General features: G+C 60.2%; 1 protein-coding gene across 1 annotated transcript in view; it reads left to right on the top strand.

Annotated features, from left to right (window-relative positions):
- Positions 1–10,003, top strand: part of INSRR (insulin receptor-related receptor) — a 62,452-nt gene that overhangs the window by 26,031 nt on the left and 26,418 nt on the right. The window contains exons 6-8 of the mRNA XM_015416492.1: positions 475–713; positions 4,019–4,186; positions 4,307–4,493. Of these exons, the coding sequence (XP_015271978.1) occupies positions 475–713; positions 4,019–4,186; positions 4,307–4,493 (594 nt within the window). The remainder of the gene's footprint in view (positions 1–474; positions 714–4,018; positions 4,187–4,306; positions 4,494–10,003) is intronic.

Genomic DNA, 10,003 nt, shown 5'->3' with positions numbered 1-10,003 from the left:
CGGAGGAGGGCGGGGCTTGGGGAGGGGAGGGACCTCAGTCCACCTTCCAGAGGAGCCATTTTCTCCCCGGGGGTGGGGGGGCTGATCTCTGTTGCCTGCGGATCCCAGGAGACACCCCCAGCCAGTACCGCCCCCTGGAGGCTGGCCGCCCTTGTTTAGCCAGGGATGTGGCATGATCCACCCCCGCGACAGCCGCATTGCCTGTGGGCCGTGCCGCCTTGGCGGGGGCAGGGTTTGTTCTATTTTCGTTGAAGATATGTTCATCCTGCCGTTCTGAGAAGCTCAAAGTGGGGCTCCCGTGTACAGAAGCAGCAGAGCCCTGAGTCCCGGTGCCAGGAGGCCTCCTCAGGGGTGGGGAGGGTGCTGGCCCCGCACACCGGGGGGGGGATTCAAGGCCCAGAGGCAGGAGGAGTGCCCTGGCCCGGAGGAGTGCTCTGTGGCTGCCCAGCCGGGCTCCCCTCTCTCCCGCCCCAGGCCCTTCCAGAACGTGACGGGACACGTGGGCCAGGACGCCTGCGGAGCCAACAGCTGGAACGTGGTGGACGTGGACCTTCCGCTGAGCAGCGACCAAGAGCCGGGCGTGGGGCTGCAGAGCCTCAAGCCCTGGACCCAGTACGCCCTCTTCGTGCGGGCCATCACCCTCACCACTGCCGAGGAAGGGCGCAACTACGGGGCCCAGAGCGAGGTGGTCTACATACGCACCCTGCCTGCAGGTATGGGGGCGGGGGGGCAGTGCAGGGGGGCAGGGTGGCGTGGAGCCCCAAGCAGTTGGCGGAGGCAGCCTCTCAGCAGAGGAGGAGGAGGGGGCTGCCTGCTGGCTCCGGGGCCCCATGGGAAAAGCTTCAGGAACGGCGGGGCAGCAGCCAGACAGTCAGTGGGGCTCCAGCACCCCCAGCAAATCCAGATGCCTGCAGAGGACGGAGGTCAGTTACCCCTGAGAGACACACACACACCCCCGCCGCCACAAATCACCTTTCCTGCCCCGCTGTTCAGGGCCCCTGTGTGCGCCTGGACACCCCCCAGGGCTCCTCGAACGGAGCAGAGAGGGAGGCATAAGAGAACACGAGAGAACACGAGAGAGAAGCCCAATGCTGGATCGGGCCAGTGGCCCCACACTCTCTGGGTCACACAGTGGGGGCCAGAAGCACTAGGGGCCACCGGGAGGGCCAGCAGTGGGGCCAGGAGGGCACTAGGAGCCCCTCCCACCACTGTTGTCCCCCTCCCTCAAGCACCAAGAAGACCGAGCATCACTGGCCCCAGACACAGAGTCCCTACTGATACCTTGTGGCTGAGAGCCACTGATGGACCTCGGCTCCACATGCTTATCCAATCCCCTCTTATAAGAACATAGGAGAAGCCAGTGTTGGATCAGGCCAATGGCCCCTCCAGTCCAACACTCTGTGTCGCACGGTGGCCAGAAATACCAGGTGCCCTCAGGAGGTCCACCAGTGGGGCCAGGACACCAAAAGCCCTCCCATTGTTGCCCCCCCCCACCAATCACCAAGAACACAGAGTATCACTTGCCCCAGAGACCCTATCAATACCTTGTAGCTAATAGCCACTGATGGACCTCTGCTCTATATGTTTATCCAATCCCCTCTTAAGAACATGTTTATCCAATCCCCTCTTAAGAACATAAGAGAAGCCCATGTTGGATCAGGCCAATGGCCCATCCAGTCCAACACTCTGTGTCACACAGTGGCCAAAAATACCAGGTGCCCTCAGGAGGTCCAGCAGTGGGGCCAGGACATTAGAAGCCCTCCCACTGTTGACCCCCCCCAGCACCAAGAATACAGAGCATCCCTTGCCCCAGAGCCCCTATCTATACCTTGCGGCTAATAGCCACTGATGGACCTCTGCTCCATATGCTTATCCAATTCCCTTTTGAAGCCGTCCATGCTTGTAGCCGCCACCACTTCCTGTGGCAGTGAATTCCACGTGTTCATCACTCTTTGGGTGAAGAAGGACTTCCTCTTATCCGTTCTAACCTGACGGCTCAGCCTTTGCTCTTCGGATGCCCTGGGGGCAGGGTTGGTTTTTGGGTTGTTTTTTTTGAATGTGCGCATGTATCTCTGCACAGGGTGGGATATCCCATCCGTGCACAGTAGGCGCCTCAAGGTATATATGGAAATCATATATGATGGCTTTAATGAGACGACCCGTGGAAGAGGCAGCCCTCTCCGAGAGTTCCTCTGGGCAGCCACCTCCTCGAGGCCTCCAGGCCAAGATAGCCCCCCCCCCCGTTCTCTCGCTGCCCACCCTGGGGAAGGTGCTTCAGCTGAGGGAAGCGAGGACGCCACGGCACACGCTTTGGGGTGGGGTGGGGTGGGGTGGAGCCTGGCTCCACTTTTCTGTCTGCCACTCGAGGCCCAGGCGGCCTGAGGCGGTTTGCTGTGACCCCCGACAGAGCACCACTTTGAAGAACATGCCGACCAAATAAGCCACCCAGAGCGGCAAAGAAGACCGAGGAGGGTAGAAGAGGCCCACAGGCACGAGGGGCCCTCCAGCTACGACCAACCCCTCCTTAGGTATACGGCCGTCCGTCAGACAGCTGGTACCCTGTCGTGGCCAAAGAGCGGAGGAGCAGAGCCCCAGGGAAACCCTGGTCAGTTGAAAAGTCTTGTGAGGAAAAGTCCAAGGAGGAAAGGCCGAAAGAGTTGGGTCTGCTTAGCCTGGGAGAGAGAGAAGGCTTCGAGGGGACATGATGGCGGTCTTCAAGTATCTGGTGGGCTGCCGTGTAGAAGATGGAGCGGATCTATATTCTCTCTCGCTCTGGATGGCAAGACGAGATCTAACGGGTGGGAATTACAAGGGAGTCGATACCGGCTAAATATCAGGAGAAACTTCCTAACTGTGAGGGTGGTTGAGCAGTGGAACAGACTGCCTCGGGAGGTGGTGGATGCTCCTTCGCTGGACGTTTCCAAGCGGAGGCTGGACGACCATCTTCCGGGTATGTTGCAGGGCTATCTTTCGGCTGTGAAGCTGACGGGCAGTAGGTTCAGGACAGACAAAAGGAAAGACTGCTTTACACAGGGAGTGATTGAAATGTGGAATTCACTGCCAGAGGATGTAGTGATGATGGCCACAGGAATTAACAGCTTTAAAGGGGGGTTAGAGAGGTGCATGGAGGAGAAGTCTATCAGTGGTGACTAGCCATGGTGAGTAAAGGGAACCTCCACAGTCAGAGGCAGTCAACCTCTGAATCCCAGGGTCAAGAGGCAACATCAGGGGAAGGCCACGGCCTCTCTGACCTGTTGTTTGTTGGCCCCTCTGTGAGAGAGGGTGCTGGACTAGATGGACCCGCACTGGTCTGATCCAGTGGGGCTCTTCCGTTCCGATGTTCTCATGTCCCAGGAGAAGAGCAGACCACAGGTGTGTGTGTGTGGGGGGGACATACATAGGCTGGGTACGAAGATCTTAACCAGTTGCTCTGGATCCTGGCCAGGGACTCCGTAGGTTCTCAGGAATCCCCAGATAAATTATATGAGAGATCCAGGTTTACTTACAAGGAAACCTTTCATAATGCATCAGAGTTACAGAAGACACAGCCCAAGTTTCCATCAGCCAGTCCTCGAGTGCGCCGCACATGCACAGTGAAACGTAGCCAGACCTCGAGCTCAGAAATGCATGACTAACACAACACATCTCATACCCTAAGTGCTGGCTGCAAGTCAAAGGATTATTCCCAAGCACTTGGGTGAGCCAGGCCGACTTGCGCCCGGCTTCCAGCAGTGGAAGAAGCAACCCAGATAAGCGCTGCCAGCAAGCAAGAGATAGGGAGGGAATTGTCCTGGGAGCGGACAATCAGCTTGCTCAAGGCACCAGCAGGCAGCAGCAAAGACGGAGTCACCCGGGGCACCGGGTGGTAAGAGGATGGCGGCTCTTCCTCAGTGGTGATTGTCACCCAGGCCGAGGTGCTTTGTGGAGGGAAGATATTTGAGAAGAAGCCTCTGAGTCCCCGCCTGCCTGCCTCCCTGACTTTCGCTCTCTCCGTCTCTCCCTCTCCATCCGTGGCCAGCTCCGACTGTGCCGCGGGACGTCATCTCCATGTCCAACTCGTCTTCCCACCTCATTGTGCGATGGAAGCCGCCCACCCACCCCAACGGCAACCTGACCTACTACTTGGTTTTGTGGCAGCAGCTGGCGGAAGATGCCGAGCTGTACGTCAATGACTACTGCCACAAGGGTGAGTGAGGCAGGGCACCTCCGGGGGCTTTGGGGGCCCCCCTCCCTGGTCCCCGGCTGGAGCTGGCTCAGCCCCCACCCCCACCCCTCCTCTCTCTCTGTCTCTCTCTCTGGGGCACAGGCCTCCGGTTGCCGACCAGCAGCGCGGACACCCGCTTCGACACGGACGACAGCGAGGGCCTCAACAAGGGCTCCGAGGAAGACCACTGTTGCCCCTGCCACAGCCCCGTGGGGCAGCCCCCCCTGCAGCCAGAGTCTTTCCGGAAGAGGTTTGAGAACTTCCTGCACAACTCCATCATCATGCCCAGGTAAGGGGGGGCGCCCGGGGCAGGGAGGCAGAGCGGTGCTGGTGGTGGTGGGGCAGTCAGGGATCCAGGGCGCTGGCCCTTGGGCTCACGGGTTCTGCCAGGGAACGGCCTCTCCTCTGTGCAGGATCTCTTCAGAGGAGCCCCCCCCATGACTGCCCAAACCCAAACCACCTCTCAGTCAACGGCCAGAACCAGCCCCCCCCCACTTTGAGCCTGTTACTTGCAGCCCTTCTCTGGGCCTCCCCCCCCCACCAGAAGGGAGGCAGCGTTTCCGCTCAGCCCAGCCCAGCCCAGCCCAGCAAGCAAGCAAGCCCCCTCCCTGCAAAGACGGAGGCAGAGCCCCCCCCAGCTTTAAGCCAGGCCCACACCCACCAGGACACCAGAGGTCAGGGAGCCGTCCTGATGGGGCAAGGGGGGGGCCCTGTTGTGTATGCTGGCCGCCACTGGGGACCAGCGAACTACCTGAGCTTGAATCTAGAGGACAATAGGGACTAGGCTCCTAGTCCCTCCAGCAGGGAACCAATGGGCCCCGTGGCGGGAAATTCAAACCCACCAACGGGGTCCAGGGGTGTGTCCCTGGAGTGTATATAGTTGGCCTGCCGGCCGTTAGTTGTCCGTTCTTGTTGTGTACCTAATAAAGCGTGCTATGCACTACGTCCGTGTCAGTCATCTATCCATGCGGCAACTCACTACATAACAGTGGTGACGAAGGTGGGATTCAGCCGCATCTGAGCCGGGCCGTCGCGAGGGACCGAGAGAACGTGAAGCAGCAGCGATCCGATGAGCGATCCAGCCGGCGAGGCTGCTTCTCTCCCACTCGCTCCGACGCGCACGATGGCAACCGCTCCAGGGCTAGGGCTGCTTCCGCCCTTCGACATAGCCCGACCGCGAGACTGGCCAGCCTGGGTCAGAGGCGTCAAGTCCGCGCTGGAATTCTTCGATGTCACCGACGAAGGCAAGAAGAGGGGATTCCTCCTGGCCTCCTGCGGCACCGCCGTGGTGTCCCTGGCCGAACGGCTACTTTCCCCAACGGACCTAGGCGACTGCACCTTCGAGCAGATCGTCACCGCGGTGCAAAATCATTTCGCACCCAAGCCCACAGAGCTGACCTGCAGGGTAACCTTTTACACCCGCAATCAACAGGGCAGAGAGACCGCCGCAGAGTTCCTTGCGGAGCTGCGCCATCTCGCCACCGACTGCAACTTCAGGGCCAATTTGGACGATGCCCTCCGTGATCACTTCGTCGTGGGCTTGTGGGAAGAGAAGCTCAGGAAGAGAAGCATGGAGAAGGAGAAGGTAGACCTAAAAGAGGCCCTCGCCACAGCCGTCGCGTGGGAATGGTCGCACACGGCTCCGGCCACGGCCCACCAGGTCAAGCCAGAAGGCCCCGAGGAGAAGGACGTCCACCGGGCCTACGGAGGGGCCCGGCAGCGCGCCCAAGCACTGCAACGCACCCCAGCTACGAATGCTAGCACCGGCCACCAGCATCCCAGCGCGTCCGCATGTGCCAGCTGCGGGGATCGGCACGGCCGGAAGACCTGCCAGTTCTGCAACGTAGCTTGCCGCAGTTGCGGCCGCACGGGCCACATCGCGAAGGTTTGCCAAGCAAAGCCAATGAGACGGCCCCAGCCAGCACGCCAAAGAGCCGAGGCCCACTTCGAAGAGGACGCCGGCGCCGAGGACCTCTACCTCCTCACCCAGTCAGCGGAGAAGGTACTGAGACTCCCCGGCAAATCCCCTGCCCCCAAATTCATGGCCACTGTAAAAATAGAGGGGTCCCCTTGTGAGATGGAGGTGGATTCGGGTTCCGCCGCTTCAATAATCTCTGCGGCGATGCTTAAGCGCCTGTGCCCTAAGGGGGGACCCCGATTGCGGCCAGCCCTGGTGACGCTCATGGACTTTCAGTGGAACCAGGTGCCAATCAAGGGAGTCGGAACGTTCAGGGTGCAGTTTAAGAACTTTAAAAGGAACTTGGACTTAATAGTGGTCGAAGGCGACCTAGTCAGTTTACTGGGGCGGTCCTGGTTCGAACCTCTGGGAATCACAGTGGAGGGAGTACAGGCATGCACGACCCAGGACTTCAAGCGGATTTGCCAAGAATTTCCCGCGGTGTTTGATGACTCTCTGGGCCGGTATACGGGCCCCCCGGTGTCCTTGCGCTTAGACCCCGCAGTGGCCCCCATACGGATGCGTGCCAGGACGGTTCCATTATCGGTCAAGCCTAAGATAGACGTGGAACTGGACTGCCTCGTGGCACAAGGCATCCTGGAGCCCGTCTCCCACGCGGCGTGGGAGACGCCCATTGTAGTGGTGAATAAGCCGAATGGGGCAGTCCGCATCTGCGCGGATTATAAATGCACCTTGAACAAGGCACTACAGGACCACGCATATCTGGTCCCTGTGGTTAGCCACGTTCTGGCCACCTTGGGCGGGGCAAAGATCTTTGGGAAACTGGATCTAGCCCAAGCGTACCAGCAATTGCCAGTGGATGAGGCAACTGCAGAAGCGCAGACAATTGTTACCCACCGGGGGGCATTCCGTGTAAAGCGATTGAGTTTCGGGGTGAGCGTGACGCCCGGGCTGTTCCAGCAACTGATGGACTCTTTGCTTAAAGGGATCCCCGGCGTCACGCCATTCTTCGACGATGTGCTGATTGCCGCCGCCACGCCAGCTGACTTCGCGGATCGCCTCCGCGCTGTGCTCCGCTGTTTCCAAGACGCGGGCCTAAAAGTAAAGCTGGATAAGTGCCGTCTGGGAGTGCTGTCAGTGGACTTTCTGGGCTTCACAGTCGATGCTGAGGGCCTCCATCCGACCCGAGAGAAGGTGAAGGCGATTGTAGAGGCACCATCGCCAAAGTCCAAGGTTCTTGGGAATCCTGAACTTCTACCACGCCTTCCTCCCCCACAAGGCGGCGGTAGCGGAGCCCCTCCACCGATTGCTGGACAAGCAGGCTCCTTGGGTCTGGGGACCCCGGCAGGCCGCCGCGTTCCGGAACGTGAAGGAGCTTTTAATTTCCAACGCGGTCCTGACCCACTTTGACGAGTCGCTGCCGGTGGTCCTGGCGTGCGACGCCTCACCATACGGAGTGAGCGCTGTGCTGGCCCATCGCTTACCTGATGGTCGAGAGGTCCCGGTCGCATATTACTCGCGCACTCTATCTGCAGCAGAGCGGAACTACGCCCAGATAGATCGCGAGGGACTTGCAATCGTGGCCGGGGTCAAGAAATTCCACGACTTCGTCTATGGCCAGCCCTTCACAATCGCTACGGACCACCTCCCGCTTCTCGGCCTGTTCGCACCCGACCGCAGAACGCCGCAAGTCCTCTCCCCGCGCGTCCTGAGATGGACTATTTTCCTGGCAGGCTATGACTACCGCATTGAGCACCGTCCAGGAAAGGCCATGGGCCATGCTGACGCCCTCAGCTGCCTACCCCTGCCGGACGTCGTGGAGGACCCAGCTCCGGTGCACCGGGTCCTCCAGGTGGAGGACCTCCCGGACGCACCCCTCCAGGCCGCCGACATCGCCCACTGCTCGGCTCGGGACCCCCTCTTGTCCTGGGTGCTGGGCTGGGTGGTGAGGGGGTGACCTGCCAAGGTGGAGGGGATGGAATTCGCAGCATTCACGGCTCGCAAGGAGGAGCTATCGGTGCACAAAGGGTGCCTGCTGTGGGGAGACTGGGTCGTGCTCCCCAGCACCCTGCGGCAAAAGGTTCTACAAGCCTTGCACGAAGCACACCCGGGCATCGTGCGGATGAAAGGCCTCACGCGGAGCTACGTCTGGTGGCCGGGCATTGACGCAGAGGTGGAGGCTTGGGTGAAGCGATGCCCCACTTGCCAGGCCGTGAGGCCCAGCCCGCCGGGGGGCTCCCTCTCAATCCTGGGAATCCACACACACCCCGTGGTCTCGGCTGCACATAGACTTTGCTGGACCTTTCCATGGACTGTTGTTTCTGGTGATGGTGGATTCCCACTCCAAGTGGCTAGAGGTGAGCCCCGTCTCCGCAACTTCCGCCAAGGCAACCATCCGAGCCCTCCAAAAGATCTTCGCCACCCACGACCTGCCAGACACGATCGTCTCGGACAACGGGACGGCGTTCACGTCAGAGGAGTTCCAGCAATTCCTCAGTGGCAACCTGATCAGGCACATCAGGTCAGCGCCCTTCCACCCCGCGACCAACGGCCAAGCGGAGCGAATGGTGTGGACTACGAAGGAAGCGCTGAGCCGCTTGACGGAGGGGGACTGGGAGCAGAGAATCGCGCAGTTCCTCCTGGCACATCACACCACGCCCAACCCAGTGAGCGGCCGATGCCCAGCCGAGCTCCTCATGGGAAGGAGACCGCGAACGCTGCTGGACCGCCTACACCCGGATTGAGCTCCTGAGTTGCGAAACATGCCTGAGCAGCGGGAGGTGCCTCGAGGGTTTTTCCCGGAAGACCCGGTCTTCACCAAGAACTTCGGCAGGGGGCCAGAATGGCTAGCAGGGCGCATCATTCGGCTCCTTGGCGCGGTAATGTATGGGGTGTCAACCGAGTGCGGCCAAGTACTGCGGAGGCACATTGATCAGCTCCGTCGGCGCATGCTTCCGGAACACAGCAGCACGCAGGGCCTGGAACGACAGCCAGCCTGGGAAAATGACGAACAGGCACCTGCAGCTCAGGAAGCTATCCCGGAAGCGTCTCCCAACATTACGCCAGCCCCGCCGGCAATCGTGGAAGAGGGCCCAGCCACCGGCACAGCAGGGCCAGAAGGGCCTCCACTAGCAGCGAACCCCAATACAGCAGACGGGGCAACAGAAGGCACAACACCATCCCCCGACAGTCCACGAGAGAGCGACGGTCCCCGTCGTATCTAAAGGACTATGTGACCTAGGGTGGTTCCGAACTATGGGGGGAGGGATGTTGTGTATGCTGGCCGCCACCGGGGGCCAGCGAACTACCTGAGCTTGAATCTAGAGGACAATAGGGACTAGACTCCTAGTCCCTCCATCAGGGAACCAATGGGCACCGTGGCGGGAAATTCAAACCCACCAACGGGGTCCGGGGGTGTGTCCCTGGAGTGTATATAGTTGGCCTGCCGGCCGTTAGTTGTCCGTTCTTGTTGTGTACCTAATAAAGCGTGCCATGCATTACGTCCGTGTCAGTCATCTATCCATGCGGCAACCCACTACATAACAGGGCCACAAGGCCCCCTCGGCCAGGACTGCCGGCCTTTCTTCTTCTTCTTCTTCCCCAGGGAGGGAGGGAGGGAGGGAGAGGGAAAGAAAACTGGCCCGTCAGGGGGAAGTCTAACGACCACCAAAGCCCAAGGGAATGAGTCAGCCGTCTTTTTTTGGGGGGGGCTGCATCAACAGGGGTGTAGCGTCCAGATCACGCGAAGTTGTGGTTTCGCTTAACTCTGCTCTGAAGGGCTGTCCTGGAGAGGAGGGTGCTGAGTTGTCTTCTGTTGCCCCAGAAGGTCCAACCAGAACCAATGGGTTGAAATTAAATCAGAAGAATTTTTGGCTAAACAT

Source organism: Gekko japonicus, unplaced genomic scaffold (assembly GCF_001447785.1).
Source record: "Gekko japonicus isolate JY-2015 unplaced genomic scaffold, Gekko_japonicus_V1.1 scaffold2456, whole genome shotgun sequence".
Lineage (NCBI taxonomy): Eukaryota > Metazoa > Chordata > Lepidosauria > Squamata > Gekkonidae > Gekko > Gekko japonicus.
The sequence above is the reverse complement of the archived record's forward strand: the minus strand, read 5'-3'. Positions and strand labels throughout refer to the sequence as shown.